Here is a 27,329-nt window from a genome sequence, read left to right on the forward strand (position 1 = left end):
TTCTAACGTGATGGAGAGCCAGTTCTGATGATTTGCTTTTTCCCCAACGAGTTCCTATTTTGGCTAGATTACATCCTTTCCACAGCAGGTCACGTTTACAAAAACATTTAAACCGTCACGGTAACCGCGTCAGACTCGGCACATATGCACAAACCTGAGCAGGCAACACACCATCTCTAGTAACAAACCATACTCCATGAAAAGAAATGAACTCAAAGCGTTTTTTACAGAAAAAAAGAGAACAAAGGTAGCAATTTTATGCATTCACAACGCAAAGCATCTAGGTTTATGATCTCTGTTTTCGTTTCCAGCTAACTTTATGATCTCTTCTTCCTCTTCTTATCTTCAGACTTCTCGGACGCATTCTTCAGCTGCAGGGATAGAAATTTGGAGATGTCTTGTTAGCGTGCAAAGAGAAGCCACAATAAATGCTCGAAGCATGAAAGCAACAAATTTTAGAACTCAGCTTACCATGATGATGAGAATACGAACAAGAACTGCGACAAAGTCGGTGAAGAGTGTCAGGGCATGTTTGATAAAATCCAGGTCCCCAAGGTGTGCTCTCTCAATGATCTCCTGAGTGTCAAAGACCACGTATCCTAGAAATAGCAACAGCCCGAAGTAAAGCTGCCAAGAACAACACCATCAGCATTTTACTAGGCAGGGAGAAGCTAAAAAATCAAAATCAATATATTGTCATCGACAATTATATATGCTGCCAACAGCTTACCTCGACCTTGAATGTAGCAGCAGAGTGGCCAAAGATGGAGGCTGCGAACTGCAGCCAGAGGAGGATGGAAAGGCCAGAAGAAAGCAAGCCACCCAAGTAAAGGAACTCACGCCGCTTAGCTACTATGGCAGCTCCAGAGAAACAGGCGAAGGCCAGAGCAGTCCCCACAAATGCAGTTATAAGTATGCTGGAAATTAAGACATTAATCCAAACAGTTAGACTTACCCCCACTAAGTCCTTTCTGCTAATGGTGATGATGAATGAATATTATCAAAAAACTTATTTGAACAACTTGCCCCAAGCCTCAAGCTAAGACTCTCTGCAGAAGGCCTTGAGCTCATTGCTAAGCCTATGATGAACAAGGAATTATATTGCATTTGGAGGTTCATTTGAGCATGCCTAACCCACTTCTATATTTCAAGGTTTTGACCAACAATCGAATAAAAAAAAATCTGTATTTATTTTTTACATGATGCTTTCCATGGAAGCTCAAGTAACATTATTGCGAACTTCTACACCAGATCTTTTCTTACTTTTCACATATTATAATTTATGTTTCTCTTTACAAGTCGAGGCACATGACTCACCTCTTGAGAGCTTAAAAGACTCAAATTTCAGTTCCATCTTTCCAAACATCAACAATAACAATAGCATATCCTCATAAGTTTCAGATATGATTGCTCGATCGATGGTGTGGCAATTTTGTATGCATGTATAGTGGTAACATCAAGGATGTAAGATGACAATGACTTCTTAAATCATCTAAGAAATTTCTCAATCATGGGTCTGTTAGGGAGCTTTTCAACATTATTATGAGTTACAAACAATAAAATACTAATCAATAAACCATCAAGTTCAGGTTTCAACAGAAATGCAAATTCAAACCAGCCGGGGTAGTGAAATACTGCCCTGCGCTATGTAACAATTTATGAGACGGATAGTTTCCAACAGACGAACAGAGAAAGTGCAACACTATAATTAAATGTTAAATTAAAAAATGCTAAATATCACAGTGTAATTTTCCGTAAAAGTTTTTTTTCTTCCTTTTAAATAAGATACAGCACTGAATAAACATTTTGGGAGCATGGATGGACACAAAGCACTTCTGACTGAGAAGTTTTATCTGCATGATGCACATCCTTCACATATTGTGAGGCAGGTGTCAAGCCAACATCACTTGACAGTGTAGTGAACCACCCTTAAATCCACTAACAGACAACAGTCTACATGTAAACATCTCAACAAAATAAATAGATAGGAGGTCAAATCTCTTTTATTTTCTAGCAGATGTCGATCCCTATATCATTCAAGATGATTTACATAGTAGCAAGTCGCTAGTGATGCTCACAAGGGATAATTGCACATTTTGATGTTATTAAATTAAAGGCTATTGGAGAGGTTAGATGGAAAAAAATTTAGATATCATAATAAAACCATTGAATGAAGTCACTGCTAGGGACAAAGTTAGAACTTTCTCATATCTTTGATTAATTATGGCTGTCAAATATTGACACTTTACAAAGCAATAGATGCATTATGTCAAGCTTAACTAAAATTAACATAATATACACCGATGGAGTAAGTATAAATAGATTTTTGGGCACAATCATGATAGCAAGGAAATCTTGCTTTTTATTTCTAGAGGGAGCAGCCCTATGGCAATTGAAGTAACCATTCTTCCTAAGTCATCAACAAATGTAGTTCACCTTCTAGTGGCCATTCTCCAATAAATCTTATGTTCACACATCTTCACACATCTCCAGACAAAGTGGCATGTGATCTTGCTGAGTGCCCTGTTTATAGAAACATTGCACCCCAGCATTCCTTTTCCTCTACTTAAAAGCTCCATCCATCAGTGTACCATTTCAATATTCTCCTTATTCTTAAGATTTAAATATAAATATATGAGATTAAATAAAGAAGACTAGGTTGGCTGGTCAACTTCCTAGATGTGATATATGAGGCAATTTAACCATGAGGTCTAATATGCTAACCCCTTCATCAACCCCTCTGCAGAGTTGCATAAGTCAAATCTGTCACCCATTCTCTGTGTCCCCAACTTTAAGAATTGATGGAATTCATTTGGAGTTATGAGTTAGTATGCTACAGAGTACAGAATAATAAAAAGTTAAGGAAGAACCATCAACACACTCAAGCTTCTAACAGTATCCACTCAAACTTGACAAATCAGAAAAATCTAATAGACTAAGACACTACCTTGTAGCAACCAATATTCTCAAGCAACATACCTTGAGTCAAAGTCGATGGCTAGCTTTACCAGCGGACCCACAGAAGCCCCTTCAAAGAAGGAAGCAGCCATCAGAAGGCCCAATCTCTTTCTCTGTACCAATAAACAATAAACAACGACCGTTAAATATACATCTATAGATTGAGAATACAGTAAATTGAAAAATGGCCAAAGAGGATAGATATTCATACTTCCTCATATACAGGTGAAGAGAATAACCAAGCGATGCTTATGAAGCATCCAAGCATTGTCAAGAAGCCACCAATGTTCCACAAAATGTGCAAGAATGCTCCAGCTGCAGAAGCCGCTAGTGCACCACATAGTGTCAGGTAAACCTGCATATCAACCCCTGAATGAATTAGACTTCAAATTCATCACAAAGGAACGGAGTGACATAGGAGACATCCAAAAATAATACAAAAAAAAGGCATCACAAAGGCTTTTTCTTAAAAACTGTACAAATTAAAGCAAATCAACCATAGAAACATAAACCCATCAAGCAATAAAATACAAATCTAATTTAAGAAAAAAAAGGACCAATTCCTGCACAAGTTACCACAACATCAAGACAACTATAAATACAAACAACGCAAGATCAACCAAATTAACCGAAAACAACCATTCTTAAGAGAAATTCAACAGCAAAATGTAAAAGAGGAAAAGAACCTAAAGCAAAACAACCAGTCTCCACACAACCTACCACAAAATCAAGAAACAATGCAAAAAAACATGCCAAATAACCATGTTCAAGAAGAACTTCTAGCAATTATCAACAAAACCTTGAAAAGGATAAGAAATTGCACATAAAGTACTAACTCGATCAATCAACACCAAAAGAAAGACGGAGGAACACCATTTATCGTCAAGATCGTCAAGATAACACCACGACGGTTCTAGCATGCAAAGAAGAAAAGGGAAGAAGACAGCTAAAATTGGAGAAGCTCCGTCACTTAAACATATAAAACAGAGACAAGCAAACTCCTCAACAACTCCTCCACAAGCCACCATAAAAACAAGAAATGGTCAAATCACTTGAGAGGAACCACACAAAAATCATCAAAATTACGAAAATTTGTAAGAAATTCGACAACAAGTCCTGAAAGAGGCAAAATAAATAAATAAATAAATAATCGAGCAAGCACCAACTACATCGTCAAGATAACACCACGAAGGTTCAAGCATACAAAGAAGCAAAGGGAAGAAGACGGCTAAAATTGGAGAAGCTCCATCAATTAAACATATAAAACAGAGACAAGCAAACTCCTCAACAATTCCTCCACAAGCCACCATAAAATCAAGAAACGGTCAAATCAATAGAGAGGAACCACACAAAAATCATCAAAATTAAGAAAAATTCTAAGAAATTCGACAAGAAGCCTCGCAAAGGGCAAAAAAATAAAAAATCGAGCAAGCACCAAATAAATCGATCAAAACCAAAGGCGAACTAAAAAGTTGGGATTCTGGGGGTCAAATCGAACCAGCTTAAGGTGATTCTGCACGGCGGGAGAGATCTGCCTAAAATTCTTCAGCGATTCGTAGCTCCAACTGGTACCAAAACCGGCCTGGGACTGGAAGAAGGAATCCATTCTCAAACAAAACGAAAAGCTTCGAGGGTTTTCTTGGAGAAGAAGAAGATGAAACCGAGTGCCACAGCGAAAGCGACCAAAGACACCGAAGAAATGCGGAAAAAAAAGAACCCTGCGACCGGATAGAGGCAACTGGAATGGATATTTATAGCCCCCGAACTGTGCGGGTGGTTCTATATACACCCCCCCTATTGCTCAGGACACCCCCCAAAAATTAAAAAAAAATTAAATACTCTCTACACCCCCCCCCCCCGCTACGGACACCCCTAAAAAATTAAAAATTTCTAAATTACCCCCCACCCTTCCCACCCCCTCACCTAAATTGCTCTCTACACCCCCCAAACCCCCCCACCCCGCTCTTCCCCTCCAAAACACCCGCCGGCTTCTCCCTTCCGCCCAAAAAACCTCGCCTCAAGCACCTTCCGGCCATTTCCCGAGCAACGAGCACCTCGCCGGCGGAGGAGGAGGGGGGAGGCGGAGGAGGAGGACGGGGAGGCGGGGGGAGGCGGAGGGGGAGGTGGGGGATGGGGAGGAGGAGGAAGGAGGACGGGGAGGTGGGGGAAGAGGAGTGAGAGAAGGTGGCGGAGGAGGAGGGGGGAGGCGGAGGAGGAGGACGGGGAGGTGGAGGGGAGGGGGAGGACGGGGAGGTGGAGGGGAGGAGGGGGGGAGGTGGGGGATGGGGAGGAGGAGGAAGGAGGACGGGGAGGTGGGGGATGGGGAGGAGGAGGAAGCGGGCGCAGGGGGGAGGGGGGGAGGAAGACGAGGCGGAGGGGTGATGGGGGAGGCGGAGGAGGAGGAGGAGGACGGGGAGGTGGGGGATGGGGAGGAGGAGGAGGAGGGGGAGGGGTGATGGGGGAGGCGGGGAATCAGGAGGGGTAGGAGGGGGGAGGCGGAGGAGGAGGACGGGGAGGTGGGGGATGGGGAGGAGGAGGAAGCGGGCGCAGGGGGGAGGGGGGGAGGAAGAGGAGGAGGAGGGGTGATGGGGGAGGCGGAGGAGGAGGAGGAGGCGGCGGCAGTGAGGAGGAGGGGGAGGGGAGGAGGCGGCAGTGAGGCGGAGGAGGAGGAGGAGGAGGCGGCAGTGAGGAGGAAGGGGGGTGTACTGAGAAAATTTCAAGGGCAATATGGTAATTACACTAAAGGTTAGTTTGAGTATTTTTTTTTTGGTTTTTGGGGGGTGTCCTTAGCAATAGGGGGGGTGTATATAGAACCACCCGAACTGTGCGCGCTTCGCGGTAGTTTCCTAAAATGTATGCGACCCGGTGTTGCAAATTATTTACAATGGTACCCCCTGCCAGGCCTATCGCGACTCTACCAGGTCTCGCTGGAAGAATCTCGCGGTATGATCAACCCGCGGGTGCATTTAATCTCCGGGAAGCCCGTCGGGTCTGTGGATTTGTCGTGGGATCTGCCGCGTTTGATTGGTCGAGATCTTGCGGTGCACGATAAAATATTGTGATAGAAAGGGATAGTCCACGTTTTAGTCCGTTTAAATTTCAATTTGTTGGCTTGTTTGTGTATGGAAAGGAAAAAAAAAAACATAAATTTTTTTAGTCTTCCATAGGATTTGGACCAAAAAAATATTTAATTGATATAGGCCATGCCAAAATAAATTTTTTAATCCACGTATTCAGCAGCAACTTCAACTCAATTTCTTCTGAATTACCCAAATGGGCGCTGAGTATCTAGTAGTAGCTTTCATTGTGATTGGTTGACTTCTTGATTATTTAGGAAGTAAAAAAAAAACTCCATCCTTAAATAAGCTTCAAAAACAACAAAATGCCATTTTGTGATGTCATTATGGTAGAATTTATTCGAGTTTGTTCTCCGCTCATTGTTGGTGCAGTTCAACTCCCTAATATGTATCTAAAATGTTTGATGCATACTCAATTAATGGGCACACATCTACTCAGATTCATTTAAGTCTCTTGCAATAGTCCACTTAACATTTTTCATATGAACCTGGTTCTGCTTAGCCTCGTGGGATTTCTTTGAGAATGACGTTTGATAGCCTTCAAGCCATCGGCCTATCCCCGCTCCAGTACGTATGCTTGTAAAACTTTTTTCGCGTTAGACATCAATCTTTGCATATGAGTTGTTGCCCGTTCCCATCATGGAAATAAGTTTTTTTAGCTCTTCTCTTATTCTTTCCCATACATAGGATTAACAACAAAAAAGGCTTTCATTCTTAGTTGAATCTGGTAAAATATCTTTTTTATAGTCTATACCCAAACTCCTTTCTTGATTTTGGTGGAAGAAAAGAAACTACACCCTTTTTTTCATGAAAATAGTAGGCTTATTTAGCCGCTTCGAACAACAAAGCATTTACTTTTGAGTCGAACTACCGCCTCCGCTTTAGAAAGAGGATCAGCCCCCAATATTTCATATGGATCAATCACGTCCCAATTTGGTTGGATCGAGGAATTCATGGTTCTTCTCAGAAGCTGTAGTTAAGGTAGAAATGTTGTTAGCATTTTTGAAAGTTTATGTGGATGCATCAGAAGTTTTTCTTTAGTTAAATTCTTTAAATTCCAAGAAGTTATCTAATTGTTATGTTTGTATTGAAATTCATGACCTTCAGTGCATGATATTTCTTGGAAAGCAAAGACATGACCCAAATTAATGATGCTAATTACTCGCGAATCATTTGGTTGTTGTGTTGAAGGTGTGCTTAATGAAAGAAGCAATGTCTACCTTACATGATATGGACAAGTATGGTCATGTCCCTTCTTTGGCAATCTACAATGCCATAATTCATGGATTTGCTAGAGAAAAGGATTTTGATAACTCAGGTGCTACTTCTTAAAAGGATGTAAGCAATTCTTTCTGCTATGACTTTCTCATGCAATATGTCCATACATTGCTTGCATAATAATATGTTTAAAAACATGTAAGCAATAAAAGAAGTATTGTTGTCTGTAACAGGTTGAATTAATTATTAGTGAAAACCACAGTCAGAATTTACCATGATGATTATTTCCCGGTCTTTTATCTACACTATTGTTTGTTTGCTTGCTTGTTGACGGCATAGCCTTCCTGCTTAGCTATATCTAACTACATCTTCTCGACTCTCCAAGTCTTCTTAATTTTTTTTTATTGCCACAGATAACTCATACACTTCTAGTATGGAGACATCTAAAAAAAGTCAAAACATAGCAAGTCTCCAAAGCCTCTTTGAGGTACATTTCATAACTATGGCAGGTTATCTTTGTTTCTTTCATCTAACCGACCTCTCCGGTCCTTCTATATTAGATAATCACTGGGCATTATTGTAGATCTCTATGCCTATAAGAAACACCATCCGCTTGAACTATGCAAAGCGAACTCTATATCTCATCTTTGGGTTGAATTAACCTTGTCGATTATGCTGACCACCGAAAAATCTGTCCATTTTTCCTCCATCCGATTCTTCCTTTAGTTATGTTTATAAATAATTTCTCTAATCAACCTTATTCCATTCCAGGGTGCACATAAGCCTAGCATCATTATATCTGAGATTTGTGGAGACTCGTAAAATACTTCCCTCACAACTTCTTTTGTGCTCCATGTTTTTGATGAGAAACCAGTTCATTCACATAGTTTCAAAGATTTTCATATTGCTTCAACTGAAATACTCTATATGAACATTACAAATGGATAATGTTGGATGCCTTAGAATAGTTATTTTATTGGATTCACTAGAAGTTATAAGAAAAATGTTTTGATTTCTTACAAGGATGATTGTATCAAAATTAGGTTCACACCAGCTTATCCATAAAGTCTAGCGGATCATAAAGATGAACACACACACACACAAAAGAAAAAAAAAAAAGGAAAAAGGGAAAACCTGAAAGTAGGAAATAGATTAAGGTTTCAGGTTTCATCTTATAAATTAGAAATAAACCAAGTAGAAATAACAGGCTTATTTGCAATGTGAAACTAAATTGTACATTTAAAAGTTAATCTCGATATAAGTCTTCCTTTGTGATACCTATCCAGTCTAACACTTCATTATTCCTGAAACCTTTATGAATCCTTTTTACTTAGCATTTATCATTAAAAAAGAAAACACTTTTTATAGGAACTAAAACAAGTGGAAGCCTGACCTGATATTAAAGGGAGCCCTGGATCAAGCCCAAGTCTCCAGTACCGAAACGAGGCTTTACCAACTCTCGGCACCCAACTTCCTATAAATCTCAAACTGCATGCCTTATGCATGTTTAATAAAAACTATTAGAATTTATACAATTACATATTTTCTAATGTTACTATAACAATCCAGGACCTTATCCAAAATGGTTAGTCAGAATGTATTATTTGGGTTCCTTAATTTTATATAAGTATCCAAAATCTATTCAATAAATAACCGATATAGGACTAAACACGCCCGCACCAGTTCTGACATACTCCCCCCGTTTAATCCCTGGTATTTTCGTTAGGCTGAGGGTTCAAATCCATTCAAATCTAATCATAAACACCACGTTCGGTCCGTAGTCAGCCCCAATGGATCCTTGCTGCAGTGTTTCTTAGTTCACGTAGGTTATGAGCCGGATCCGCTCTGATACTATTTGTAACAATCCAGAACTTCATCCAAAATAGCTAGCCAAAAGGTATTATTTTGGTTTCTTAATCCTGTATAAGTACCCAAGATCTGCCCAATGAATAACCGACGTGGGACTAAACACACGCCCGCACCGGTCCCGATAGTCGCCCTCTTTTGTTTAATATTCTTTAGCTTTTGAATAGTTTAATTTGAATTTCTAATCACACCTAATCACAGTCCATCTAAATGCATGTTTTTCTCAGCTTTCTGTGAATCCCAACATCTTTTCACCGAACCACCAGACAAAAGATGGTCTTAAAAGGCAGGTTGATATATTAAAATAAAAAAAGCATAGGTAAGGTCCATCTCATAGAATTGGTTTCAACGGATACAAGAGATAAAAATCCAAACGTTAGGTGCCAAAAGCAATAGAAAAAATGTAGATGAACAAATCATCAGTAATTTAGTGTCTTCATTTTGTTTCCTAACTTTTGGCAGGAATGCCTCCTACAATTGGTTATGCAACAATTCACCTCGTGCTTTCCATCTGACCAAAGTACTAACCTTTTTCTTTTTCTTTTTGTTAGTTTTTTGGCCTGCAGCCGGCCATTTGCCATTGTCCGGCAATAACCAATCCCAAGCAGCTCTACTACACTCAAACCATCTTCCTCCACAATACCTCTCTCTCTCTCTCTCCATGCAGAAAACAGTGAGTTCAGTTCTCTCCTCTTTCCATGTTGCTTATATTTGGTTAGATTATGTTATGTAGGATACGTGGTCTGTCTCTAATTGCAGGGCTGGTGCCGCAGGGAGAAGGCAGTGCTTGTGACAGTATACACCATAAAGCCAACTAGGAGAAAGGCTTCATCAAATATAAATCACCACCACCACCATCATCATCACCACTATCACCATGTTGATCGCCACAGACCAAGACCACATTCAAGTGTTGGCTACGATCGGAAAGCTGAGCTGCTTCTTTATGCACAGCACCTGAGGGCACTTGCCCATGGTGCAACGACACCGGGTTATGGCACAACAAACTCCTACACTCCTGAGAAAAAGCACAACAAGGTCTTGGTGCTTGGGTTATTCTTGAATGATTTGCTAACTTGATCACCATTCTAAATGGTTAGACATGTCAAGGTACTGATTAATGTTTCCAATATAGTTAGTTCCAGTTTCTCGCAAGCGCAAAAAATACAGGAGAACTCCAACTTGCTTAGGTGACTGGAAGAAGATATTGCTACCGAGCTTTGTTCTGAGATCTCTTGCAAGCTTCCAAGAGAAGAAGAAGAGGAGGAAGAAAGGGAGTGAATTGACATGCAGCAAGATGAGTACCATGGTGAAGAGCTTGACAATAAGATGACTATTTTCTGATTTAGTTTAGATTTTACTCATTGACTGATAAGGGCAACCTATGAATTCAGATTACCTTACAGGCACAGAAGCAAGGACTTGGCAAGAAGCTTCTTTCAGCATTCCGAAAGCAAAAGTGAGCTGTAGCTAGTTCTACATTCAGCTAATCTGGCTAATAAAAAGGTGGAATTACTTCACTATCGATACATAATCAAGATGGAGGAATCAAGAAGATTGAGCACTGGGGTTATGTCCTGAGATGTAGGTCTAGGGGAAGGAACAGCCTTCTCTTGCTATAGCAAGAGAATTTCCTGCATCACAAGGTTTGACCGAAATAATTAGTTCTTTGTTATTCTTGTTTTTGATCCACTTGGTAAGCATAAGGCTTATGCCAAACCTTATGTTGCTAATATCGATTTCTCAATAATTCATATTAACTTGTTCAAAGCCCCCCATAGTATGAATGATAGACATTAACATTATAAAATAAGACATGCCTCCTCTTGTTTAATTTACTGGGTGTTGGTACATCCTCCAGGTGGTTTTGATCAGCGATTTGGTAGCAGGCAGAAAAAAGAACATTCGTAGACAATAAATTCTTTCATGTACCCAACTTTATAAATTAAAAACTTCTTAAATTCTACTATAGAGACAAGGAAGTACATTTCGTAAATATCTTTGTTAAACTTGTTCGATCTTATATTAAAAATATCTGTTCTCATTTTATTATTTCCTTTTCTACGCAAAATGACCATGGGAAAGAGGGGCTCAATATCAACACATAGACATCTACACTAACAAAAAAAATAAAGAAGCTATAAATCAGTTCTTATTATTTATGAGATGAAGTGTTATAATGCAAGCATGATGTTTTTATCATATAAACTGTAAATCAAATACTAATTCTAGAATGATAGTTAAATGATTAATGCCAATTGTAGTGTTATGAAAAGCAATTTAACTTTCACAACAAGTAGAAGTATCAGAAAAAAATTATTTATGTCATGACTTGGTGGGGTGGATTGTCAACGAGTCAATTCGAACAGACTGCAAGGCATGCAGGTGCAAGTTCACATAATGAATAATTAGACAGCTACTTTCCTGTGGCATGGATTTATGGAACAAGGCGATGGGAGACTATGAGTCTCAAGAATTATGGAAGACCAAGGATAAACTCAAGAGGTTCCAAAATATTGTTAAGACTTGTGAGATGTTGGGAGAATTTATAAACAAGCCTAGAATTTTCTACAACACTTTGGGCATTTCTTTAAATATTTTGTATAAATGAATGATCAAAATCATATATTTCAGAAAAAAATTCAAACTATACTTTGCCACCTAGTACCATCCTAAGACTATAAGGTAGATGGCAAGTAATGCGAATTCAGGAATGCAGTTCCATGGGAGACAACTGGGGAAGATTTTGGATAACAACTCAAAGGCTGTTTACAATTGCCAAGCAAATGAAAGAAAGAACAGCAAATTAACTGGAGAAAAGAAAAGAAAAGTAATAATTCTCTTCTTTGGTCAAGTTGAGAGAGCTACAATGGAAGTTGTTAAGAGAGTAGTTTATGTATGACTTATCCGCTTGCTTCGTTATTTCCTCTCAACATCACTACCCCCTAGAGAAAATTGGCCGTTTATTCTTTCCCTACTTTTCTCTCATTGAATTTTCTTTTTTTGACATATCATAGAAAAGAAGATTTCTCTCTTTTAACATTTCTTCTAGCTTTCTCAACAACTCCACAAAAGCTGAAGGTTTTCACCGGTTGGTAAGAAAGAACTTGTTTCAAAAAGCTGCCTAGAAATTGTTGGTCTAACAAGATGCTTAATAAATATTTAAATTATATAAAAAAATTAACAATTGTAATAAAATAGTAGCAAAGAACTATTTGGTCTGTGAGGTGTGAGAGGCACGCCAAGAGACGCACTGTCTAAAACTGTTATTGCCTCCCCACGTGCAGGTATTGGCGGTCAACAACGGCTCCAAGATACAACCCAAACAGCTCACAGCGGATCTAATCTACAGTGCACGTCTATAGCAGACAGATTACCTAGTCTATATCGATTGCCCAAAATATAAAATAATATATGTAATTATATAAGAGAGAATGGTGGTAGGAAGAGACTATGAGAGCGAGAAGAAGATATTTTGTGTTATTTTTAGGTGCACGGAATGGCCCATATATATTGGCCTTTTGTAATCCAACCATAGCGGTTGAATACTTATGGCCTCATTAGGGACATAGAAATATAATGGAAAGTTTTGAAACTTCCAAATGGAATTTGAAATACCTAAAGGTTACAACAATTCTTTTAAAATTTTAGGCTTTTTTATTAACACTTCTTTAAAACTTTTAAAACTCATTCAAATTCCAACATAAATAAGTGTTTCCATACAGTTTTAGGTTGGGTTTGATCTTTTTGTTTTTTGATATTATAAAATAAATTTCTTGCATTACTAAAGAAGATCCAACAAAGAAATGTCATCTCCCCATAAGAAAATGACAATCAATGATACAAAAGAAAAATAACTGAACAAACAAATAAATGAGACATAAAAGTAGAAAAGAAAAAAAAAACATAGGATATAGATATCAAACTTTGTTTTCTATGACAAGGTATCCTCCTTTGAACAAAGTATAAGAGAAGATATATGATTCCTCGTATTCTCAAGTTCCATAGAATGACTCTTTTGTTTAAATTTTTCTGGTCAATCCCTGAAAAAGTTTTCATTTTCTGAGAACCACCTTCTGTAGGCTGGGAACACTAGTCATATAGTTTGATCTGAACAAATAGAGAACATATTAAAGGAAAGGACAAAAAATTTCGCCAGCCCTAAGAAAATACAGCCATATAACCATCCAATGATGGAACAGCTGAAATTGTTTTCCAGATGAATCCTGATCACACTAGGTGCGGATATCATGAGGATTTTCAGTATGCAAAAGTCCATCAAAAGGCATGAATTTGAAAGTCTCTTGGCTCTAAACTTACTTCAATTATGTTTCCAGCTCTCAAAGTGTCAGAAATTGTAACAAGGCTTCACAGCAAAATGTCACCTGGCTTCCCACCTCCATCATTTGCAGCTGGCTACCTATTTAAATGTACTACTTGGAGTAGAACCAATTGGCCTTACCATTTCAGAAACCTTTCTATTGTGCAGATTTGTTCTAAAAATTAGAATTTCTAAAAATTTTAAACAAGCAATCACTTAGACCTTTATTTGAGTGTCCAAATAAAATTGAAATAGGGGATGGTGTGTGACACTAGTTGCAAGCTGCAAGCAACTTTACAGTAAAGTAAAATCAGGCAGCAAAAGTATCTTTTAGTCCTAGTGGTTAAAACCATTTTATAATTCTCCTTTTAAGTATTTCCACTAAATTTTGTATAGTTCATAACCCAAGATCACAATCCCATCTTCTTTTCCTTTTTAAATTTCTTCAAATGAATTTTTTATCATCATATCCAGCAACCCAGAATAAGCATATGATTCATAGTTTGAATTTTAATCTTTTTATATAGTTCTATTCGACATTCAATCTTAGTGTCCAACCTTTGCTGACTAAAATCAGCAATATTGGACCGCAAGCTCTAATCGAACATCAACTCTATATTCTACATCAGTGCTATATAATAAAGGAAGCCTACGTTTCTAAAGAATGAAACTGAAAACATTTAAGTTGCAGAGTCAGCTTGCACTTCTCAATTATGTGCCACTCTAGTGTCACTAGAAGTGAGCTCTGATCCTACAAGGCTAATCTTAGAGTTTAATGTGAACAAGTATGCTCTAGGCTGAAGGCCAAGAAAATGCTCTAATCCTATGAACTCAAGATTTGATAAAAGAACTTAACTACATGAAGGCAATTTTTGTTCTGAACATGGAAAAGCAAATAAAGCCAAGAAAGCCTAAGAAAAAAAAAAAGCTTACCCATAACCAAAAGGAACCCAGCTCTGTTTCATTCCTGGAATGTTAATTCTTTTAGGTAACACCTGCGTGTCCACACAAATTTTTACAAAGGTCATATTAGCAAAGCTATTCTTCCTAACAAGTTACTGTCTGAAAAAGTTATACAATGAAGCTATTCTATTAAGCAACTAAGACAAACCCTCAATGGACGGCCATGCAACTCTGTTTCATTCAGCAAGAGAGCATTCTGAGCAGCATCTACTTCAACAAACTCCACATAGGCATATCCCTTGGGCTGGCCTAAGCTGTTAGCCAAAATTTTTACCCTGTTTATTGTGCCACAAGACTGGAAATGTTGTTGGACCTCCTCAGGACTGCAAACATAATCAACCTGGAAAAATGTGATCATCAATTATTAGATGGATAATAATAATATTATAATTTTGATATGTTATACAAATGCATAATCTGATAGAATTTTAGATATTTGTCCTATTAGTATCTAAGAAAGTAGGATGAGTCAATGCTTTTTTTCCTATGATATATACATCAATCATCACATAGACCTTTATATTGTATATTAATATAGTCCCTTATAACTTCTCTACAAAATATTAACTAGTTTTTGTTCCTTGTGTTAGAAACTGCCAATTCCAACTTATTATGCCCTTAAAACCCTTTTGTATATCCGTTCCAAGTCAAACTGGAAAGCAAAAGATAGCATAATACATCGAACAAGCTTAAAGCTTCTCCTCCTATGTGAGTTTAAAATTCAATGCTGAAAAGGACACTTGATAAAATGAACTGCACTACTGAAAACAATATTGGGCCAGCAGCATCTTAACTTGCATTGTATTTGACAATTTATGGCACCCAATCAAAAGGAAAACAATTCGAGGATTAAGATAACAATATTTCTTGGTGTTTTCATTGTGTTAGAATCCAACCCAAAAGCTTGAGTTAATATATGGACGGGCCCATGAGTACATAAGCACTACTAAGAGGGATTGTTTGCTCTAATACCATGTTAAACTTCAACCTGAAAAGCACTACTAAGGCTGTTTCCTTTCCTGATGTAGGATGATCATCATTCTCTCAATACTCCATTTCATGTGTAGGGCCTGAGAGGGGACGAAATTTGAAGAGGAATGATATGTGGAAAAGGAATTTTGTGCTCTGATGCCATATTAATTCCCAACCCAAAAGCTTAAGCTAGAAACTTGATGGCCCATGACTCCATTAGTACAAAAGCACCACTAAGATATGTTCCTACCTGATATAAGATTGTTGCCACTCTCTCACCTCCTCTCCATTTAGCATGGAACTCGAAGAGGGGCGACACGTGGATTGCAAGTGAGAGTGATGGAGGATCATTAAGCAAGTGGGATTTTGAGCTATGATACCATAATAAAAATTTGAACCAAAACCTTAAGCTATTAGGTAGATGGGCCAATGATTGTATAAGCATCATTACCTTTTCGATATGTGATTATTACCACTCTCGACACATAGAATATCTATCTTGATGACCTTTCATTGCATTTTGAGTGTTGTCATCCGTAAAATTAATTAAATACATGCTACGACAGACTTTCATAATCTAAGGGATCTAAATTCAAATCAATCCTTTTATAATTGTCTTCCACTGATATCTTAATATTAATGCTACTTGCATATCCTTTTTTCAAATCATTTATATCTTGTTAGAAATCTAACTTGAATATTATCTATCACATGTTCTAGACATCTGAACAAATTATCTAATCATAACCTAATTAGATCTCCACAAACACTTTCTCATTGATATTAGGTACCACCAACTTGTAAAAGCAATTTCAACTAAAAGCATTCTATATCTAATATGATTTGTAAGTCAAAATTTATCGCTTGAGAGTGTGTAAAAGTTCAAGTTATTTGCATCTTTCCGGCACTTTAAAACGAAAGTGGGTAGAAGCACAAATTAGTTGCATCCATCATGCATTTTAGAATTGGTGGGTCATAAAACTCATAATAAGAGGTGTTGCATAATAATATGGCCTATTAAATAGACTCTCCGATCAATGGACAACTTCAATCTATTCAAATTAAAATAAATAAGTATTGAGACCAAGATGATTAGTGCAAGTACACACAAAAGTTAGCTCTCCATCTCTCTCCCCTTTTACTCCTTTTGCATAATTTTTTTTTCAATCTAGATTCAATTATGAAAAGGTAGTTTTGATGCACAACCTTCATGGATTTTACCCCTACATTTAAGACAGAACTCATTATATAATTTGAACTCGAGAATAAACCGCATCATGAAAAGCTATGCGACAAAGAACAAAGATTAGAAAGCCTTACATTTCCGACAAAAATGGAATGGCAATCGATTTCCTCTTTTTCATCCAAGTTTACAAAAGCATCATGTGAGTCTTCTAACGTGTTTTAACCATAACAAAGAAAAAAGAGAATATAACAATTAAAAAAGAACCTCAAAAAATGTCCAATAATGAACATAAATTATGAGAAAAAAGAGAAGATAATTTCACATATAGCAAAAAAATGCAGGTAGTAGTATCATGATTGGGACTATGCATCCACTAATTCAAAATAGAATAATGGTAAAACACATGCAACTATTAGAAAGTGTATCATAGTCATATTTTTTTGATAATTAATGCAACATTATTAGCATCACTTATTGTCACACACTGCCTCCTAGATATTTTTTCATGATGAATAAATTATTTGCATCATTTGATCCTTTTGGGATGGCACTTGACAAATATAATTATATGATATCTTTAATTATCAGGGTAGCCTATAAGTATGCACAAGCTACCATTTAGTCCAAGCTACCATTTAGTCGATTTTACGAAATGAATCTTACTGTTGATATGCTAGCTATTTTGTGGTCTCCAAATTTAGTATTATGTGCTGTCCCCTTGGCCAACTTGTGGCTTTGTTGAGAAGTTTCATCCATTTAGACTTCTCTATAAGAATCAAAAGTTTCTTCCTCGTCGTTTTCCTCGATCATAAATTCATCCAACTAACAATTTTCATATGATTATTCCTTTGAAAAGTTTCCCCCACGCTTACCATCTCAATGCTTTTTTTGGCATTTAATTTTATTAGGTTACACTAGGCATACCAAAAATATTTTCTGAAATCTAAAACTATTAGTTAATTAGATCACCGGCATGCTAGATCGACTAGGTCAATCAATAGAATTATGAATCAATGAGAGTATATTTGACTATCCTAGTAAAAGGACTTAAAATTTGCAATAAGTGAAGAATATTATAAAGAAATAAAGAAAATAAGAGAATAATAACATATACCAATAAAAGATTGATTGCATGAAAAGAAAGTAATGGGGTATATGACAAATATTCTTCGGGGTGGAAAATCATCACATCTGAGAATTAGATAAGCTAATAAGAGTTAAGGATGGAGGATCCTCTTGATGCTCAATTGATATCCTCAAAGATAGAATGAGAGCTTAGGTCAAAGAACTTTAGACTAGGATTGAGTATGCAAGAGCTTGATGCTAATCATTGTACATAGGAGAGGCATAGAAGCCTTTTCTGTGTCAAGGTAGTCAAATGTTCATATGTATAGGATATGAGTCCTTGCAAGAAAAACCTTCTTTTTCTTCTTACGATGTAGACAGGCATTAATTTTCAAAATAACTACCTTCTCTTGGTAGTTCCTCGTCCTAGTAACTTTCTCTTTGCTAGTTATTAGTTGTTACCTATATGAGTAACTCCTTTTCATCCTAATAACTCCTTTTGGATAGTTAATTCCAGCAACTAGCCATCCAAATATGGCCTCCTTTATGAGTGAGAAGTAGCTATCCATGATCTCTCCAAGCATCAACATATATGTGATTAATTAAATCTTGGTTGATGTAATATTATCAAGTATTTTATTATAGTTAGTTGATGATTAATTAATATTTGGATGTAAACAGTAAGACAAATGTGAAGGTTGAACTCGAGATTGCATTAATCATTATCAGCATGTCACTGTGTTATAAATTATAAATCTAGTATAGTTCATACGACATCATAAGTGATCGAGAAATATTTTTTGGGGATGTCCCTTCCATCTCTCTTTAAAAGACATATGTGTGTGTATCTATATATTTATGTATATATTTTTTACTTACTTGTTGTTATTTAAAATAATGCAAAAGCAATTTTAGTTCAAGAGCTGGATCCAACTCTAGTAGTTTTAATTCCAAATTTGTATATATTTCAGTCTAAATCAAGGATTTCAACAACCCATAGAATTGTACTTTAGCTTTGGGTTGGGTTCAAGATGACATAAATAGATATGAGTTTTCCTAATTGACATTGATTTGCAACAACTCCCATATCTAATATGAAATCAAAAGGAGACATATTACAATTTCTATGGAAACCAAATTGGTGCTTCGTAAAAGCATAAACAAGTAGAACTAGTTTTTCTAATGTAACCTAAGAGAATATTTTTACTTTTACTTGCATAAGCAACAAATTTAGTTGAACACTATCAAACAAAATTTTTAATCAAAAAGTATTTTTTGGCTTTTCCTTATAAAGCCATAAAAGCCTCTCTTTGCTATTTATTATGCTTTTAGAACGGTATTTTAAGAAGCACATTATCTTTGAAGAGAAGCACTTAATTGTTTTTTTGGTAAAACATAACAAGAAGCACTTTGTAAACACATCCGGTTTCAACAGGGTTACCTTAAAATAGAACCAAATCCAACTTTATAGGGTTTGTGATTCAAATGAAGGCTTCAAAATGAATCACAAAATCATATTTAGGATTTCTTCTAGGTTCACATGAGCTAATTAAATCTAAATTTACTATTCCATTTGGACCTCCAATATATTTGCTCTTAGCACAAGGCAAAATCATAACTTTTAAGATAGAGTAGATGTTACTTCTTGTTGGGGGAAAACCCAAGTTGTCCCGGAACGAAGGCGCCCGACTAGGGAGTGCCGACCAGAAGGCGCCCGACCAGGGAGTGCCGACTAGAAGGCGCCCGACCAGGGAGCACCGACCAGGGAGCGCCGACTAGAATGCCCCGACCATGGAACGCCGACCAGAAGGCGCCCAACTGGGCAACTGGCTCGACGAGGTGCCGAGCCCCGAAATGCCTTGTCCAAATATTCGACCCCGGCCTGATTCTTTGAGGGAACCTGACCCTAGATATCCAACGCCACCGTACTCTGCTACCGTCGTCAAGCCATTAATGCGCGTGGCCTCTGCAGGCCTCCAGTGCAATCAATCATTAATGAACACGGCTCAAGATAATCTCCGGATCACTCGACCATCAAAGCGTATGGCCTTTCCTGATCACCGGTTCACTCAACAATTAATGCACTTGTTATCTACGGACCCCAGGCCCTCCACAGCGGGCGGTTGAACCACTCCACCAGGTCCGATCAACCACGACAATTCGCTGACTCCGGTCTGATCCGGTCTCATCCCCCACGACGCCATTAGTGAACATGATCGTGCTCAATTATCACAAAGAGGACAATCTGCCCCGTCACATTACAGGTAACCCAACTTCCTCTATAAAAGGGGAATCCCTCCATTTGAGGGGGGGACGGAAAAAACTCTAACTTCTAACTGCTATCTCCACTCTTATATTGGCCCCCTCTGACTTAAGCATCGGAGGGCCGGCGCCGGAAAGCCCGGCCACCAGCTTCTTGCAGGTCCTCCGGAGGACGCCACCAGCCGACGTACCGCCACCCACCGTACCAGCAGCGGAGCTCCTCCCCCCTCAGCCGACGGTCGCCCCCGGGTCCAATTTCCAGCAATAGTTGGCGCTAGAGAAAGGGCCCGAGTCGCGACCATGAAGCAGAGAAGCAAGGGAGCTTCTAATGCCTCTCGACGTCTTCCACCTAGTCCTGGACACTCCGTCCAGAACTCGCCACCCCCGACCGAGTCGACTCCCCAAGTTCGGCCGGAGCAGTTTGATGCCCTGGTGCAGCAGGTCCAGGCTTTGGCCACTGCTGTCCAAAGCTTGCAACCCAGGGGCATCCCAACGGCACCATTCCCTCCAGCCCCAGTTCAGCCGGTGCCTCCTGCAAGCGGATTCCCCCTCCGAGGTCAAGATCCCCAAGCTCAGGCCTCCCCCTGGAGGGAACACCCGGTGAGAGGTCCTGGTGACTGGCCACAACCGTCAGAAGCCGAGTCAGTCCCAGGGCAACCTGCGCCGGAGCGGACCGCCGCGGCGATCCCCCAGAGTGATGAGCTCGATAAGAAGGTCGAGAAGCTGGAGCACCAGATTGAGGCACTCCACGGAAGGAGGTCGGGATGCGATGGTGACTTCGAGTTCACCACGAGGTCCCCCTTCTTCCAACAAATTGAAGATGAGCCGGTCCCGCCAAGATTCAAGATGCCCCAGGTGGAGCCTTACAACGGTAGGACCGATCCCCTTGACCACCTGGAAAGCTATCGGGCCTTAATGGCCCTGCAGGGAGCCTCGGAGGCCATGCTTTGCAAAGCCTTCCCAGCAACACTCCGAGGAGCAGCCCGGCTTTGGTTTACCGGACTGAAGCCAAGCACCGTCTCCTCCTTCGAGCAGCTCGGCAGGCAGTTCGCCAGCAACTTTGCTGCCAGCCGACCCCAGCGGCGGATCTCGGACTCCCTCCTCGATATAAAACAAAAGGAGGGAGAGTCCCTTAGGGAATATTTGGACCGATTTACCGCCGCAACATGGGAAGTCCGAAAGCTTGACCAGTCAATCGCCATGTCAGCACTAAAGACTGGGGCCCGGTCTTACAGATTCCTCTTCTCCATTGAGAAGAACTTCCCTGCTGACCTCACTGAAATGTTGGTTCGGGCGTGGAAGTATGCGAAAGCCGAGGAAGCTGTTGCCGTTAGACGGAGCGGGGCCGAGCAGACTTCCAAAAAGCAGAAAAGACGCCGCGAGGAGCGCGGCCACCCTAGAAGCCCGTCCCCGCACCGAGCCAAGAATCTGCCTCGTCTGAAGAGTCCATCCCGATTACGGGGACCACCTCAGCAAAGGTCCCCGCTCCGCCCGAGGTCTCCACCACGGGCCCGCATACCCAATGGAAGGTACGAAAATTACACTCCCCTTACTACTCCTCGGGCCGAGATTCTCATGGAGATCGAGGGCCGGGACTATTTTCGGCCCCCGCCCCCGAGACGAGATCCCGGAGCTTGGCGTAACCCCCGGAAGTACTGCCGTTTCCACCGGGATCACGGCCATGATACGGAGGATTGCTTTCAGCTCCGAGACGAGATCGAAGCACTCATTCATCGAGGAGTACTCGACCGGTTCGTGCGAAGCCGGCGTGAAGAGAAAAGGCCAGCGGAGAGAGCCGCACAGCCCGAAGATCCAAATGCCAACAGGCCCATCGCCGGCACCATCAACACCATCCGAGGCGGGGCCTTGGTCGGAGAAGCTCCAGAAGAAGGAACCCCCCCCCCCCCCCCCGAAGCGCCTACGCGCCTCGGAAACCATCTTGTTCTCAGATGAGGACTTGGAGGGTGTCGAAACTCCCCACGACGATGCTGTGGTCATCTCGATGGTTATGAATAGATTTGATGTAAAACGCGTCTTAATTGATAATGGAAGCTCGGCGAATGTTTTGTATTTTGACGCCTATTCTAGAATGGGAATGACAGAAAAACAACTGCGAAGGATGAACTCCCCGTTGGTCGGATTTATTGGAGACTCAGTCCCAGTAGAGGGCGAGGTCGATCTCCTGGTCACAGTCGGGCTCGCCCCCTGAGAAATACCGTGAGGATGGGTTTCCTCATGGTACGCCTGCCCTCGGCTTATAATGCCATCCTTGGACGACCAGGGCTCAACGCTCTTCGAGCCGTGGCCTCAACCCGCCACATGCTAATGTGATTCCCCACCAGCCAAGGAGTCGGCGAAGTCCGTGGGGACCAAGCGGTAGCGAGACGATGCTACATGGCGACCCATGAGGTGAAGCGACCGGCCAAGATGTCGATTCCAACAACAGACCAGCTTTCGGCCGGAACCCTAGAGGCACAGGTCGGCCCTCAGAAGAATAGGGTAGAGCCCGGTGAGCTACTAATTCAAATTTCTTTACACGAAAACTTTCTCGAGCTAACCGTGCAGGTCGGCTCCGGTCTCGATGATCGCGAGAGAAATCGCCTCGTCAGCTTCCTACGGAATAATATGGACGTCTTCGCCTGGTCGCCCGTGGATATGCCGGGGATAAATCCGGAGGTCGTGGTCCACCGACTCCAAGTAAAACCAACCTGCAAGCCTGTGCGACAAAAGAAGCGAGGTGCCGCCCCCGAACGACAACGAGCAGCAGCCGAGGAAGTTGATAAACTCCTCAAGGCCGGCTTCATCCGGGAGATATCCTATCCAGAGTGGCTCGCCAATGTGGTCCTCGTCAAAAAGGCTAGCGGGAAATGGCGTATGTGCGTGGACTACACCGACTTGAACAAAGCCTGCCCAAAGGACAGCTTCCCACTCCCCAGCATCGACCAGCTCGTGGACTCCACCTCGGGACATGAGCTGTTGGCATTCATGGATGCCTTTTTCGGATACAACCAGATCCGGATGGCGCCAGAAGATGAAGAAAAGACAGCCTTCATCACCGACGGAGGTATCTATTGCTACAAGGTGATGCCCTTTGGTTTAAAGAACGCTGGAGCAACTTATCAAAGGCTCGTCACCCGAATCTTCAAAGACCAAATAGGTCGAAACATGGAGGTCTACGTCGACGACATGTTGGTGAAAAGTCGGACAGCGAACGACCATGTGGCTGACCTCGACGAAGCGTTCACCACGCTTCAGAAGTACCAGATGAAGCTCAACCCCGCGAAATGCGCATTCGGAGTAACCTCGGGCAAGTTTCTTGGTTTCGTGATAACCCAACGGAGAATCGAAGCCAATCCTGAAAAGATCCGAGCGCTCCAAGAGATGGTACCCCCGAAAACAGTTAAAGAAGTACAGCGGCTTACGGGACGGGTTGCAGCTCTCGGAAGATTTGTCTCCCGATCAGCCGAGCACTGTCTCCCGTTCTTTACGGCTCTCAAGCGGCCGAAGGACTTCTTGTGGTCGGCAGAATGCCAGCAAGCTTTTGAAGAGCTCAAGCACCTTCTCGCTTCTCCTCCTTTGCTCACAAAGCCTCAGCAGGATGAACTCCTTTACCTATACTTGGCAATTTCTCCTGTAGCAGTGAGCTCGGTCCTGGTTCGGGAGGAGAGCAAGCTCCAAAAGCCGGTATATTACACCAGCCGGGTCTTAAGGGATGCGGAGACCCGATACTCCAAGCTGGAGAAGACCGTTTATGCCTTGGTCGTCTCAGCTCGGAGGCTCCAACCCTATTTTCAAGCCCACACGGTGGCCGTGCTGACCGACCAGCCAGTGAAGCAGATCCTGCAAAGATCAGACCGTGCGGGTCGAATTATTAAGTGGGCCGTCGAGCTCGGGGAGTTTGACCTCGAGTACCGACCCAGACCGGCAATCAAGGCGCAGGCACTCGCCGACTTTATAGTCGAGTGCACTGTACCAGACGAGGCCGAGCCCGAACCCGAGCCCGCGCCAATAGAGCAGACCCCGAGCTCGGCATGGGCTCTGCATGTCGATGGTTCTTCAAACTCGGGGGGTAGCGGAGCGGGTCTCATCCTCACCAGCCCAGATGGAGTGGTTGCCGAACAGGCTCTACGCCTCGAGTTTTCCGCTTCCAACAATGTGGCGGAATACGAAGCACTCATCGTCGGGCTCAAGTTAGCCAAGGAGCTAGAAGTGAAGGACCTGAGGGCCTTCAGCGACTCTCAGCTCGTCGTGAACCAAATCTTGGGTGACTTTGAAGCCAGAGACCCCACAATGCAGGAATATCTCCGAAAGGTGCTGGACCTCACCTCGACCTTGAGTTCTTTTTGCATCCAACATATTGCCAGGTCGGAGAACCTTAGAGCAGACCAGCTGTCAAAGTTGGCGTCCTCTCGCATGAGCAAGCTTCCCAAAACAGCGGCGCTGGAGTATCTCCAAAAACCCAGCACGGAGGAGCCCGAGCAGACCCATTGTATTGAGACCGAGCCGAGCTGGATGGGCGAGCTCATTAGCTATCTGCGAGACGAAGTCTTCCCCAGTGATGAGCGCGAGGCTCGCCGAGTAAAGCGTTCCGCCGCCTGGTACATATTGTACGGAGGAAAGCTTTATCGGAGATCTTTCACCTCTCCCCTCCTCAGATGTCTCCGCCCGACAGAGGCGGATTATGCAATGCATGAGGTCCATGAAGGAATTTGTGAAAATCATCTGGGGGGACGAGCACTGGCGCATAAGATTTTGCGCCAAGGATACTACTGGCCGACACTCCAGAAGGATACCTTGGACTTCATCCGAAGGTGCGACCGATGCCAGAGAAACGCCAATGTCCAACGTCGACCCTCGGCCCCGTTGACCTCTATCAGCTCCCCTTGGCCTTTCGCCCAGTGGGGGATTGACATCTTGGGACCATTCCCTCTGGCAACCGGGCAAAGAAAATTCCTAGTCGTCTCCATCGACTATTTCACTAAGTGGGTGGAAGCCGAGCCAGTCGCCCGGATCACCGAGCAGGAGATGCGGAATTTTGTCTGAAAGTCAATAATCTGCAGATTCGGACTCCCCCGCATCCTCATCTCAGACAACGGCCGCCAGTTCGACAACGTTCGCTTTAGAGAGTTCTGTTCTGAGCTTGGCATCGACCACCGCTTCACCTCAGTCGCGCACCCTCAGACGAACGGAGAAACCAAGGTAACAAATCGTACTATCTTGCAGGGGCTCAAAGCCAGGCTCGACCAGTCCAAAGGGCAGTGGGTCGAAGACCTGTATAATGTCCTGTGGGCTTATCGGACTACGTTCCGTGTCTCCACCGGCGAAACTCCTTTCAATTTAACATATGGAACGGAAGCCGTCATCCCACTGGAGATCGGACTTCCTTCTCTGAGGGTGGAGCATTATGACGCCAGCTCCAACTCCTCGCAGCTCAGAAATAACCTGGACCTAATCGAGAAGACGAGGGAAGCCGCCCGAGTTCGTATGGCGAGGTACCAGCAAAAAACAGCGCAATACTACAACGCTAAAGTCAAAGTCAAGTCCTTCAAAGCGGGGGACCTTGTCCTTAGAAGAGCTGAGGCCTCCCGGCCAGCCGAGCAAGGGAAGCTGGCTCCGAGCTAGGAGGGACCTTACCGAGTCGCACGAGTCCAACGACCCGGGGCGTACAAGCTGGAGTCTCTTGACGGGACCCCCATTCCACGAAGTTGGAGTTCCGAAAATCTCCGGATGTACTACTAGTAGAACCCCAAGGGGTTCCCCATTTCAATCATAAATCTCACCTTTCTACCATGACTTATTCGCAATTGCTTAATTGTGTTGAATTTCTCCTAATGTCTAAATGCTGACTCCCAGATGACCCGGCCCCGCTCGCATATACGACCCTGCTCGGATACAACCAGAACCGAGCGAAGCCGGACGCCTCCGTGAAAAATTCGGAACGTCGATATCGAGCTCGGCTCGATCCCCATCAGCTGTCGAGCTCGGCTCGATCTCCATCTTCTGTCGAGCTCGGTTCGATCTCCATCGGCTGTCGAGCTCGGCTCGATCTCCATCGGCTGTCGAGCTCGGCTCGATCTCCATCGGCTGTCGAGCTCGGCTCGATCCCCATCGGCTCTCGAGCTCGGCTCGATCTCCATCCGCTGTCGAGCTCGGCTCGATCCCCATCCGCTGTCGAGCTCGGCTCGATCCCCATCAGCTGTCGAGCTCGGCTCGATCCCCATCTTCTGTCGAGCTCGGCTCGATCTCCATCGGCTGTCGAGCTCGGCTCGATCCCCATCTTCTATCGAGCTCGGCTCGATCTCCATCAGCTGTCGAGCTCGGTCTCGATCTCCAAATATTTCGGCACTTGGGAAGGCGGATTAGTGCCCTCGTGGCCCTCCGTGGCGCTCAACGACGGGGTAATACCTTCGCGGTCCCCCCGCGGCGCCTCCTCGACTACGATCGGGATGCCCCGACGAGTCGACAGTGAGCCCGAGCTTCCTCGACCTCGGGATGACGGGGTAGTACCTTCGTGGTCGCCAATAATGTTCGTGGTCGCCAAAAATGTTCGTGGTCGGCAACATGTTCGTGGTCGCCAAAAACGCTCGTGATCGACAATGTTCGTGGTCGACTATACGTTCGTGATTGGTAATAAACATCCCTGATGGTGACCGATTCTCCTAATGCGCCGGCGTCCCCAGGAAGTGGACCCCGAGCAGGAGAGCACCCTCAAATGGCTAAGCAAAACTGCCAACCTCAGCAGGGGATGCTCGACTCTAACGGTACAAAAGGTACATTTTAGATTATGATTGCATTATTCTATTCGCTTCTGCAATGACTAAGTGCATAAATAAAACCCCGACTAGCGCCAGGGCGCTCGCCCGGGCCGATCGTCGCCTGGTCCCATCCGCCCCGCATGCACTGCTCCACGGCAAACTCTAGCCTGGTTTATATCGGCAGCTCGGCGAAACTCTGTTCGGAGCTTGGGACTCGTATCAGACCCGCTTGAGTCGAGGAAGTCCGACAATCCGCCCCAGCAACTAGAAGTCCGAGCTCGCGGAGTACAAATAAAATTCGAGTCGGGTTAGTGACCTTTGGTCCTAGGGCTCGGCCGAATTCTGGGCCGAGCTCGAGAAGGCTTGACGAGCCTAAGCATATTCTTTTGGACCTAAATACCGCAACATCGCTGGTCGAAGGTCCGAGCGACGGAAACTTAAGACCTGAGCTCAGGGACTCGGCAAATATGCCGAACCTAAACCTAGGTCTAACTACGTAACGGACGAAGTTGAGGCCGCAGAGCCCAGGTCCATAGAACCTAAAGCAGATCCGATTGAAGAAATCCAGATTTACCGAGGATCGGAACTTAAACCAATCACACAAGTTAGAAAAAGAAATTCATTTAAGAGAGCCCGAAGGCCAAGTACAAAGTCGAGGCTTGGCCTTGTAACAATGTGAAGGCCAT

At 42.7% G+C, this 27,329-nt stretch overlaps 3 protein-coding genes across 3 annotated transcripts; 1 reads left to right on the forward strand and 2 right to left on the reverse strand.

Moving 5' to 3' along the window:
• Positions 1-177: 177 nt before the first annotated feature.
• On the reverse strand, positions 178-4,695 carry LOC103716728 (bax inhibitor 1). The gene is made up of 6 exons (XM_008804851.6): positions 4,457-4,695; positions 3,170-3,313; positions 2,980-3,071; positions 731-917; positions 472-627; positions 178-371 (listed from the first exon to the last, which is right to left on the reverse strand). The coding sequence occupies exons 1-6, from the start codon at positions 4,562-4,564 to the stop codon at positions 318-320; spliced, it is 741 nt and encodes a 246-aa protein (XP_008803073.3). The 5' UTR covers positions 4,565-4,695; the 3' UTR covers positions 178-317.
• Positions 4,696-9,648: 4,953 nt separating this feature from the next.
• LOC103716738 (polyadenylate-binding protein 1-like) lies at positions 9,649-16,773 on the reverse strand (the record flags this gene model as incomplete). The annotated part of the gene is made up of 4 exons (XM_089925715.1): positions 9,649-13,229; positions 14,374-14,435; positions 14,552-14,743; positions 16,696-16,773. Coding segments are annotated over 4 exons (387 nt in total), but the record flags the coding sequence as incomplete, so codon positions are not given.
• LOC120104439 (uncharacterized) lies at positions 9,675-10,932 on the forward strand. Its single transcript, XM_088705615.2, has 4 exons — positions 9,675-9,792; positions 9,879-10,157; positions 10,255-10,428; positions 10,514-10,932. The coding sequence occupies exons 1-4, from the start codon at positions 9,781-9,783 to the stop codon at positions 10,580-10,582; spliced, it is 534 nt and encodes a 177-aa protein (XP_088561741.2). The 5' UTR covers positions 9,675-9,780; the 3' UTR covers positions 10,583-10,932.
• Positions 16,774-27,329: the final 10,556 nt, after the last annotated feature.

This window comes from Phoenix dactylifera, chromosome 10, assembly GCF_051530095.1.
Source record: "Phoenix dactylifera cultivar Ajwa chromosome 10, Ajwa_hap1_PhDact_Kaust_v1.1, whole genome shotgun sequence".
In the NCBI taxonomy this organism is placed as follows: Eukaryota; Viridiplantae; Streptophyta; class Magnoliopsida; order Arecales; family Arecaceae; genus Phoenix; species Phoenix dactylifera.